The sequence below is a fragment of the Caloenas nicobarica genome, chromosome 38 (genome assembly GCF_036013445.1).
Source record: "Caloenas nicobarica isolate bCalNic1 chromosome 38, bCalNic1.hap1, whole genome shotgun sequence".
Lineage (NCBI taxonomy): Eukaryota > Metazoa > Chordata > Aves > Columbiformes > Columbidae > Caloenas > Caloenas nicobarica.
The window spans coordinates 562,867-573,610 of NC_088282.1; the positions used below are offsets into that span (position 1 = coordinate 562,867).

A 10,744-nucleotide genomic window follows, 5' to 3' on the forward strand; every position below is an offset into this window, starting at 1 on the left:
GCAGCCCTCCAGCGACCCCCGCCGGGCTCTGCTGCGCCGCTGGGAGCCCCCGCTGGCCCCTATAGGGCTGGGGAGCGATGTATAAGGGCTCCTATAGGGCTGGGGACCCTCTGGTGTCCCCTATAGGGCCGGGCACTCACGTATAGAGGACTCCTCGTGTTCCCTATAGGGCCGGGGACTCACGTATAGGGACCCTTCAGTGACCCCTATAGGGCCAGGGACCAACATATAGGGGCTCCTATAGGTGCCCTATAAGGCCCGGGGACCCCCCTACCGCCCCCTACAGGGCCCCCAATGATGCCCCCGGCCCGTGGCGGCAGCTGCGGCTTTAATGAGGCTCCGCTAACGAGGGGGCGGAGCTCCGGGGTCAGTGACCAATCAGAGCAGGGTCCGCGGGCCCGGGGTCAACGGCCACGGGGGCTCCAGCGCCACGGCGGCTTGGCGATGGCCAACAGCTCCAGGGACTCCTTGAGCTTCACCGTGACCAAGATGCACCAGGAGAAGGTTCTTCAGAAGCTCCTGGAGCTCCATGGTGACCAATGTCCAACGTGGGGAGGTTCTCCAGGAGCTCCTTGAGCCCCACGATGACCGATGTCCAACGTGGGGAGGTTCTGCAGGAGCTCCTTGACCTCCAGGATGACCGATGTCCAACGTGGGGAGGTTCTCCAGGAGCTCCTTGACCTCCAGGATGACCGATGTCCAACGTGGGGAGGTTCTCCAGGAGCTCCCTGACCTCCAGGATGACCGATGTCCAACGTGGGGAGGTTCTCCAGGAGCTCCCTGACCTCCAGGATGACCGATGTCCAACGTGGGGAGGTTCTCCAGGAGCTCCTTGACCTCCAGGATGACCGATGTCCAACGTGGGGAGGTTCTCCAGGAGCTCCCTGACCTCCAGGATGACCGATGTCCAACGTGGGGAGGTTCTCCAGGTCCATCCTGACCCCCATGCTGACCAAGGTGAACCGGCAGGCTCTCCAGGAGCTCCACGATGACCAGTGACCCCCAGCACAGGGTCCTCCGGGCCCATCTTCAGCTCCGCGTTGGCCACGGGGGTTCTGTGGGTCGGGGCGGTCCGGCCCCCTAGATGCGGAAGCTCTCGGCCTTGCCGTCGATGTGGCGCAGCCGCAGGTACACGTCGGTGCCCACGCCCTGCAGCGACTGCAGCGCCAGGGACCCCCCCAGGTACTCGGCGTAGGCCCGGGAGGTGGGCAGCCCGAACCCGAACCTGCGGAGAGGGGGCACCGTGGGGCACCGTGGGGCGCACCCTGTGGGGCACACCCCTCGGTTTTACCACCCCGTGGGTCACATCCCGTGGGTCACACCAGCCCATGGGGCACACCCCTCAGTTTTACCACCCCGTGGGTCACACCCTGTGGGTCACACCAGCCCGTGGGTCACATCCCGTGGGTCACACCAGCCTGCGGGTCACACCAGCCCATGGGGCACACCCCTTGGTTTTACCACCCCGTGGGGCACACCCCTCGGTTTTACCACCCCGTGGGTCACATCCCATGGGTCACACCAGCCCGTGGGTCACACCCCTTGGTTTTACCACCCCGTGGGTCACACCCCACGGGTCACACCCCGTGGGTCACACCCCTTGGTTTTACCACCCCATGGGTCACATCCCGTGGGTCACACCAGCCCGTGGGTCACACCCCTTGGTTTTACCCCCCCGTGGGTCACAGCCTGTGGGTCACCACCCCCCAGGGTCACCGTGGTGTCACCACCCTGTGGGTCAAACCCCCTGGGTCACCATTGGGTCACCAACCCGTGGATGTCACCACCCCACGGGTGTCACCAGCCCCTGGGTCACACCCTGAGATGTCACCACCCCGTGGGTCACTCCCTGGTGTCCCCCGTGTCCCCTACCCGTACATGGGGCTGCTGCTGATGTCCCCCGTGTCCCCTACCCATGCATGGGGCTGCTGCTGATGTCCCCCATGTCCCCTACCCGTGCATGGGGCTGCTGCTGATGTCCCCCGTGTCCCCTACCCGTGCATGGGGCTGCTGCTGATGTCCCCTGTGTCCCCCACCCGTGCATGGGGCTGCTGCTGATGTCCCCCGTGTCCCCTACCCGTGCATGGGGCTGCTGCTGATGTCCCCTGTGTCCCCCACCCGTGCATGGGGCTGCTGCTGATGTCCCCCGTGTCCCCTACCCGTGCATGGGGCTGCTGCTGATGTCCCCTGTGTCCCCCACCCGTGCATGGGGCTGCTGCTGATGTCCCCCGTGTCCCCTACCCGTGCATGGGGCTGCTGCTGATGTCCCCCGTGTCCCCCGTGTCCCCTACCCGTGCATGGGGCTGCTGCTCAGGTCCATGAGCTGGCGGAAGGGCCCCCCCAGCCGGGGGTCCTGGGCGCTGCTCTCGGCCGTGCTGAAGTGATACTGGGTCACCTTGTCCAGCAGGTCGTGCGGGATCCCCCCACCACGGTCCGAGATCCTGGGGACACGGGACAGACGTGGGGACATAGGACAGACACGTGGGGACGCGGGACAGACACGTGGGGACATTGACCGTGGGGACACAGCAGAACAGGGGGTCACCAACCCGGGGGACAGGGGGAGAACAGGGGGACATGGGGACCAGCCCTGGGGACAGTGCGGGGATGCAGCCCTGGGGACCCGTGGGCCCCGTGTGTCCGTGTGTCCGTACCGGATGATGAGGTCGATGTCGTTGTTGGCAATGGTCACCACGATGTCGGGGACGTTGTAGGGGGTGTCCAGGTGGGACTCCATGGTGGCCCTGTGGAACAGGGCCCCACACGCCTATAGACCCACGCACCTATGGACCCACACACCTATGGACCCACACACCTATGGATTCACACACCTATGGATCCACAGAGCCCTATGGATCCACACACCTACAGACCCACACATCCCTATGGACCCAGAGATCCCCTATAGACCCCATGGCCCCTATAGCCCCACAGCCCCCCGCTCATGGCCCCATACACCCCCTATAGCCTCCCATAGCCCCTATCCCCCCCAAGTCCCCTGTAAGCCCCTATACGCCCCCCAGCACCCTATAGCCCCCGTCCCTCTATAGTCCCTATACCTTGTGCTGGTCTCGAGCAGCTCAGGCAGCCCAGGGGCAGCGGGACGGATGGGAACCCACAGCCCCCTATACAGCCCCTCTAACCCCTGTAGCCCCCTATAACCCCCCATGCACCCCCTATATCCCCTATAGGTCCCGCACCTCATGGCGTTCTTGAGCAGCTCGGGCAGCACGTAGTCCAGGGGCAGCGGGATGTATGGGAACCGTGCGGCCACATGCCCGTTGATGCGCACGCGGGGGGCGTTTCCATACTGGTGCTCACACAGGCGCCTATAGGAACCCATAGGCACCCCCGGGAACACCTACAGAAGCCCCTACAGCCCCACAAGGACCGCCCCCCGGCTCCCCACAGCCCCCCATATAGATCTATAGGCACCTCACCGGGCAAAGTCGACCCACTTCTCGATGAGCTTCTTCGGCGACAGGCGGGTGCAGATGATGCCGACAAAATCGGGCTGGGGGGGATATAGTGAGTGAGGGGGAGGCCCTATAGCACCCATGGGATCTATGGAGTATATAGGGGACCCCGGCTATAGGCACCTTGTCCTCATGCAGAGCCAGGTGATGAGCGGCCAACATGCGCATCCCCAACCGCGATGTCAGCGTCTGGTCCAGGAACGGCCGCAGCAGCTGCTCGTCCTGCGGGGACCCAGGAGCTTGGGGGGGACCCAGCAGCTCGGGGGGGACCCAGGAGTCCAAGGGACCCAGGAGTTCGGGAGGGACCCAGGAGTTCGGGAGGGACCCAGGAGTTCAGGAGGGGACCCAGGAGTTCGGGGAGGGGACCCAGGAGTTCAGGAGAGGACCCAAGCGTCCAGGGGGACCCAGGCATACCCGGATGTGTCTCCTGCACTCCCGCAGCCCCTCGGCCAACAGCGTCACCACGTCCTTGTGATCGTCCAGCAGCTCCCGCAGCAGCGCGCAGAACCGCGCCTCGTCCGCCGTGCCCTGGATCTGGGGACACGGGGACGCTGCGGGGACACCCCGGGGACACCCCAGGGACACGGGGACACCCGGTGACTCCCCCACCCCGAGGGACAGGGACACGGGAGTGACACGAGGACGGGGCATGCGGGGACAGAGGTGACAGGCGAACACAGGGACGCGGGTGACGTGGTCAGGGTGACATGGTCAAGGTGACACGGGGACACCGCGTGACACTCACCGTTGGGAAGTCGCTCAGTTTTTGGAAGGCGCGGATGTACAGCTCGTGCTGGGGGGGGAACGTCAGCACCCGGACACCTGGGTCCCCCCCGAACTCCTGGGTCCCTGCCCTGAACTCCTGGGTCCTCCCCGAACTCCTGGGTCCCTCCCCCGAACTCCTGGGTCCCTCCCCCGAACTCCTGGGTCCCTCCCGAACTCCTGGGTCCCTCCCGAACTCCTGGGTCCCCCAGGCCTACTCAGGTCCCCAATTTGCTTGGTGTCACCTCTAATCTGTCCTCCGCTCACCTCGGTGTCCTCTCCTTTCCCCCACCCCCCACCCCCATAACCTGGAACTTCAGTTCCCCCCCCACATCCTCTACTGAACTCCTGGGTTCCCCCCGAACTCCTGGGTCCCTCCGGACTCCTGGGTCCCCCCTCACCACGTGCAGGATGGTGGGGTTGCAGCCGATGATGAAGGGCAGCCCGCGGAAGCCCTGGATGCGGTGGGCGATTCGAACCGGCAGCTCCTGCTGCAGGTACCGCGCGCTTTTCTGCAAGGCGGGGGCACAGCTGGACGCCTGGGTCCCCTCGGAGGGGACACCGGGGTCCCCCGAAACCCACACAGGACCCCCAAAGCCACCGGGAGGTTTCCCTTGTTCTCAAGGACCCGCCCACCCGGACGCCTGGGTCCCTCCCGGACGCCTGGGTCCCTCCCAGACGCCTGGGCTCCCCCCACCCGGGCGCCTGGGTCCCTCCCGGACCCCAATGTTGGGGTCCCCCCCACTCACCAGGATGTGGCTCCCATCCTGCGAGCGCCCCGAGTACAACATGGTGGTTGGGGTCAGGCGCACCGAGGGCTGGATTGGGGGGCACACAGGGGGGTGACGTCACCCGGACGCCTGGGTCCCCTCCCGGACGCCTGGGTCCCCCCAGAACCCTGGGACACCCAGTTCTGCCAATAAGGGGCTTCCCCCCCCGGACGCCTGGGTCCCTGCACCCGGACGCCGGGGTCCCCCTCCAGGTTTCAGGTCCCCCCCCGCCACATTTCAGGTCCCCCCGTTTTTGGGGTTCCTCCATTTTCGGGGTCCCCCCACCTTCTCGGCGGCGGCGTCGATGGCGGGCTGGTGGTAGAAGGAGGTGACGGCCTTGGAGCGCTCGCGGGCCAGGTCGGCCGGGGGGGGCTGGTCGGTGGCGGCGCGGGAGGGGGGACGGGGGGACACGGGGACCCCCCGGCAGCCCCCCAGAACCCGCCGCAGCATCTCCTGCGGGGGGAACCGGACGCCTGGGTCCCCTCGGCGGGGGGACACGGGGCCCCACGACCCTCCCCACACACAAGGGACCCAGGAGTTCGGGCCCCCTTGTCCCCTCAGTCCCTGTCACCCAGAGGGGACCCAGGAGTTCGGGCCTCCCTTTCTAGCCCCCCAACAAGGGACCCAGGAGTTCGGGCCTCACAAGGGACCCAGGAGTTCGGGCCTCACAAGGGACCCAGGAGTTCGGGCCCTCCCTTTCCAGCCCCCCCACAAGGGACCCAGGAGTTCGGGCCCCCCCTTTCCAGCCCCCCCACAAGGGACCCAGGAGTTCGGGCCTCACAAGGGACCCAGGAGTTCGGGCCCCCCCTTTCCAGCCCCCCCACAAGGGACCCAGGAGTTCGGGCCTCACAGGGGACCCAGGAGTTCGGGCCCCCCCTTTCCAGCCCCCCCACAAGGGACCCAGGAGTTCGGGCCTCACAAGGAACCCAGGAGTTCGGGCCCCCCCTTTCCAGCCCCCCCACAAGGGACCCAGGAGTTCGGGCCTCACAAGGGACCCAGGAGTTCGGGCCCCCCCTTTCCAGCCCCCCAACAAGGGACCCAGGAGTTCGGGCCTCACAAGGGACCCAGGAGTTCGGGCCCCCCCTTTCCAGCCCCCCCACAAGGGACCCAGGAGTTCGGGCCTCACAAGGGACCCAGGAGTTCGGGCACCCCCTTTCCAGCCCCCCCACAAGGGACCCAGGAGTTCGGGCCTCACAAGGGACCCAGGAGTTCGGGCCCCCCCTTTCCAGCCCCCCCACAAAGGACCCAGGAGTTCGGGCCTCACAGGGGACCCAGGAGTTCGGGCCCCCCCTTTCCAGCCCCCCCACAAGGGACCCAGGAGTTCGGGCCCCCCCTTTCCAGCCCCCCCACAAGGGACCCAGGAGTTCGGGCCCTCCCTTTCCAGCCCCCCCACAAGGGACCCAGGAGTTCGGGCCTCACAAGGGACCCAGGAGTTCGGGCCCCCCCTTTCCAGCCCCCCCACAAGGAACCCAGGAGTTCGGGCCCTCCCTTTCCAGCCCCCCCACAAGGGACCCAGGAGTTCGGGGCCCCCGTTGTCCCCTCAGTCCCCGTGTGCCGTGTCCCTCTCCCTCCAAAATAAGGGACCCAGGCGTCCGGGCGCCCCCCCCCCACTCACCCACCAGCGGACCCAGGCGTCCGGGACGCGGCCCCCCCCGGGATTCTCCTCAGAGTGGTCCCGCCCGCTCCCCTCCCCTCAGAGCGGCTCCGTTCCGCCCCCCCCTCCCCCCCGTTCCCCTCAAAATGGTTCGTCCCGACCGAAAGGGCGGGAGCGGCGCGCGGCGCGGGAGGGCGGGCGCGGCGCGCGGCGCGGGAGGGCGGGCGCGGCGCGCGGCGCGGGAGGGCGGGCGCGGCGCGCGGCGCGGGAGGGCGGGAGCGGCGCGCGGCGCGGGAGGGCGGGAGCGGCGCGCGGCGCGGGAGGGCGGGAGCGGCGCGCGGCGCGGGAGGGCGGGAGCGGCGCGCGGCGCGGGAGGGCGGGAGCGGCGCGCGGCGCGGGAGGGCGGGAGCGGCGCGCGGCGCGGGAGGGCGGGCGCCATTTTGCGGAGCACGGCGGGAAATGGAGTCCCGAGGGGGGAACCCGCAAACGTGGGGCGCCAAGGCAGCCGCGTCCCCTCACGGGGGGTCCCCAGCACCTGGGAGTCTTCTTTTGGGCGGGGAGGGGGGCACTACGGGAGTCCCAGACGCCTGGGCCTGTTTTTGGGGGGCGGGAAAGGGGTCCCCGCGCTCCTGGGTCCCTCACGAGGGGCTCCCGGACGCCTGGGTCCCTTTTCTGGGGCGTCCCCAGGACCCGTGTCCTTTTTTTGGGGTGTCCCCCCCCACTTCCCGGGGGGAGCTGACACACGGGACACCGCACGGCGACACCCCGTGTTTTATTTGGGAACGGGACGGGGCGACACCCCTGTGTTTGGGGATGAGGTGACACCCCCGTTTTGGGTACAATTCACTGGGTTTTGTGTTTCCGCAGCCGCCGCAGGTTGATGACCAGCAGCAGCCCGTTGAGCAGGTAGGTGACCCCCCGTTTTGGGTACAATTCACTGGGTTTTGTGCTTGCGCAGCCGCCGCAGGTTGATGACCAGCAGCAGCCCGTTGAGCAGGTAGGTGACCCCCCGTTTTGGGTACAATTCACTGGGTTTTGTGCTTGCGCAGCCGCCGCAGGTTGATGACCAGCAGCAGCCCGTTGAGCAGGTAGCTGACCCCCCGTTTTGGGTGCAATTCACTGGGTTTTGTGTTTCCGCAGCCGCCGCAGGTTGATGACCAGCAGCAGCCCATTGAACAGGTAGGCGACCCCCCGTTTTGGGTACAATTCACTGGGTTTTGTGTCTCCGCAGCCGCCGCAGGTTGATGACCAGCAGCAGCCCGTTGAACAGGTAGGCGACCCCCCGTTTTGGGTACAATTCACTGGGTTTTGTGTTTCCGCAGCCGCCGCAGGTTGATGACCAGCAGCAGCCCGTTGAGCAGGTAGGTGACCCCCCGTTTTGGGTACAATTCACTGGGTTTTGTGTTTCCGCAGCCGCCGCAGGTTGATGACCAGCAGCAGCCCGTTGAGCAGGTAGCTGACCCCCCGTTTTGGGTGCAATTCACTGGGTTTTGTGCTTGCGCAGCCGGCGCAGGTTGATGACCAGCAGCAGCCCGTTGAGCAGGTAGCTGACCCCCCGTTTTGGGTGCAGTTCACTGGGTTTTGTGCTTGCGCAGCCGCCGCAGGTTGATGACCAGCAGCAGCCCGTTGAGCAGGTAGGTGACCCCCCGTTTTGGGTACAATTCACTGGGTTTTGTGTTTCCGCAGCCGCCGCAGGTTGATGACCAGCAGCAGCCCGTTGAGCAGGTAGGTGGCCGCGCACACCAGGCACAGGTCCTGCAGCGCCAGCACCAGCACCCCCGCCAGCCACAGCGAGGCCGCCAGCGACGCCAGCGACGTCCCCAGCAGCACCAGCGTCACCGCGCGGCCCCGCAGCGGCCCTGGGGACACGGGGCGGTGCGCACGGGGGCACGGCGCTGCGGTGACCCTGGGCCCCCGTGGTGTCCCCACGGTGTCCCCAGCGCTCCCAGGACGGCCCCAGTGTCCCCAGTCCTCCCAGTGCCCCCCCCAGTGCCCTCCCAGCGCCCCCAGTGCCCTCCCAGTTCCCTCCCAGCACCCCCAGTGCCCTCCCAGTTCCCTCCCAGAGCTCCCAGTTCCTCCCAGTTCCCTCCCAGCGCCCCCAGTGCCCTCCCAGCGCCCCCAGTGCCCTCCCAGTGCCCTCCCAGAGCTCCCAGTTCCTCCCAGTGCCCTCCCAGAGCTCCCAGTTCCTCCCAGTGCCCTCCCAGAGCTCCCAGTTCCTCCCAGTGCCCTCCCAGTTCCCTCCCAGCGCCCCAGTGCCCTCCCAGTTCCCTCCCAGCACCCCCAGTGCCCTCCCAGTTCCCTCCCAGAGCTCCCAGTTCCTCCCAGTTCCCTCCCAGCGCCCCCAGTGCCCTCCCAGTTCCCTCCCAGCGCCCCCAGTTCTCTCCCAGTTCCCTCCCAGCGCCCCCAGTGCCCTCCCAGTTCCCTCCCAGAGCTCCCAGTTCCCTCCCAGAGCTCCCAGTTCTCTCCCAGTTCCCTCCCAGCGCTCCCAGTTCCCTCCCAGTTCCCTCCCAGCGCCCCCAGTGCCCTCCCAGTTCCCTCCCAGCGCCCCCAGTGCCCTCCCAGTTCCCTCCCAGAGCTCCCAGTTCTCTCCCAGTTCCCTCCCAGCGCCCCCAGTGCCCTCCCAGCGCCCCCAGTGCCCTCCCAGTTCCCTCCCAGTTCCCTCCCAGAGCTCCCAGTTCTCTCCCAGTTCCCTCCCAGCACCCCCAGTGCCCTCCCAGTTCCCTCCCAGAGCTCCCAGTTCCCTCCCAGAGCTCCCAGTTCCCTCCCAGCACCCCCAGTGCCCTCCCAGTTCCCTCCCAGCGCCCCCAGTGCCCTCCCAGTTCCCTCCCAGAGCTCCCAGTTCCCTCCCAGCACCCCCAGTGCCCTCCCAGTTCCCTCCCAGCGCCCCCAGTGCCCTCCCAGTTCCCTCCCAGCGCCCCCAGTGCCCTCCCAGTTCCCTCCCAGCGCCCTCAGTGCCCTCCCAGTTCCCTCCCAGCACCCCCAGTGCCCTCCCAGTTCCCTCCCAGAGCTCCCAGTTCTCTCCCAGTGCCCTCCCAGTGCCCTCCCAGCGCCCTCAGTGCCCTCCCAGTTCCCTCCCAGCACCCCCAGTGCCCTCCCAGTTCCCTCCCAGAGCTCCCAGTTCTCTCCCAGTTCCCTCCCAGTTCTCTCCCAGCGCTCCCAGTTCCTCCCAGTTCCTCCCAGTGCCCCCAGTGCCCTCCCAGTTCTCTCCCAGCGCTCCCAGTTCCTCCCAGCTCTCTCCCAGCGCCCCCAGTGCCCGTACCCAGCAGCCCCTGCAGCAGGTAGAACGCGACCCCGATGGCGCCGTTGGGGACGTTGGCGACGCTGTCGGGGCCCAGCAGCGGCTCCACCAGCCCCAGGCCACGCCCCCACCTGCCGAGACACGCCCACAAGTCCCTACATGGCGCTGCGGGACGCATGACCACGCCCACCATGCCCATACATGGCGCCGCCGTGGGCGTGTCACCCCACCCCAATCCCCGCCCCCTTACCGCCCAAACCCCACCCGCCGCTCCTCCCGCCATTGGTCGCCGCTAAGCCCCGCCCCCCCGTTCGACCGCACGCCATTGGTCGCCGCGAAGCCCCGCCTCCCGCGCCGCGTGGCGCTGTTTACGCGCTCGCCGGTTCCCGCCCGCGCCGCAACAGCAAACCCCGCCCCTCTGCCGCCCAGGCCCCGCCCCTCTGCCGCCCAGGCCCCGCCCCTCTGCAGCCCAGGCCCCGCCCCTCTGCAGCCCAGGCCCCGCGCCGGTCCCGCCCCGTTCCCGCCCCGGTCCCGCCCGTTCCCGCCCCGGTCCCGTCCCTCCCGTTCTCACCGGGAGCCGAACACGCGCGTGCAGGACACGGCGCGCGCCAGGTCGCACGCGGCGCGGTAGGCGGGGTCCCGCGCGTGCTCGCGCTCGACGTGCAGCGCGTACAGCGACAGCGCGAGCCCGGCCACGCACAGCGCCGCGCGCGCCGCCATCGCCGCCCTCCCTATTGGCCCGCCCCGTCCCGCCCCGCGCGCCGATTGGCCGGCGCGCCCGCCGCTCCTCCCCAACCCCGCCCCCCGGCGCTGAGGCGGCCCGCGCGGTGATTGGCCGGCGCGCCCGCCGCTCCCCGCCCCCGGCGCCCCGCTCCGCCCGCTATTGGCTGCCGGAGAGAGGGAC

At 68.6% G+C, this 10,744-nt stretch overlaps 2 protein-coding genes across 3 annotated transcripts; both read right to left on the reverse strand.

Moving 5' to 3' along the window:
• Window positions 1–311: 311 nt before the first annotated feature.
• On the reverse strand, window positions 312–6,713 carry BCKDK (branched chain keto acid dehydrogenase kinase). Of its 2 annotated transcripts, XM_065655301.1 has the most exons (12): window positions 6,624–6,713; window positions 5,294–5,461; window positions 4,988–5,056; window positions 4,640–4,750; window positions 4,222–4,269; window positions 3,891–4,010; window positions 3,600–3,698; window positions 3,441–3,514; window positions 3,201–3,329; window positions 2,655–2,744; window positions 2,292–2,441; window positions 312–1,225 (listed from the first exon to the last, which is right to left on the reverse strand). In XM_065655301.1, the coding sequence occupies exons 2-12, from the start codon at window positions 5,456–5,458 to the stop codon at window positions 1,081–1,083; spliced, it is 1,200 nt and encodes a 399-aa protein (XP_065511373.1). In that variant the 5' UTR covers window positions 5,459–5,461; window positions 6,624–6,713; the 3' UTR covers window positions 312–1,080. The 2 variants fall into 2 exon arrangements, with proteins under 2 accessions (XP_065511373.1, XP_065511374.1); XM_065655302.1 differs by lacking the exon at window positions 4,640–4,750.
• A 646-nt stretch (window positions 6,714–7,359) lies between these two features.
• Window positions 7,360–10,573, reverse strand: VKORC1 (vitamin K epoxide reductase complex subunit 1). Its single transcript, XM_065655329.1, has 3 exons — window positions 10,412–10,573; window positions 9,862–9,971; window positions 7,360–8,461 (listed from the first exon to the last, which is right to left on the reverse strand). The coding sequence occupies exons 1-3, from the start codon at window positions 10,558–10,560 to the stop codon at window positions 8,265–8,267; spliced, it is 456 nt and encodes a 151-aa protein (XP_065511401.1). The 5' UTR covers window positions 10,561–10,573; the 3' UTR covers window positions 7,360–8,264.
• Between the last annotated feature and the right edge of the window lie 171 nt (window positions 10,574–10,744).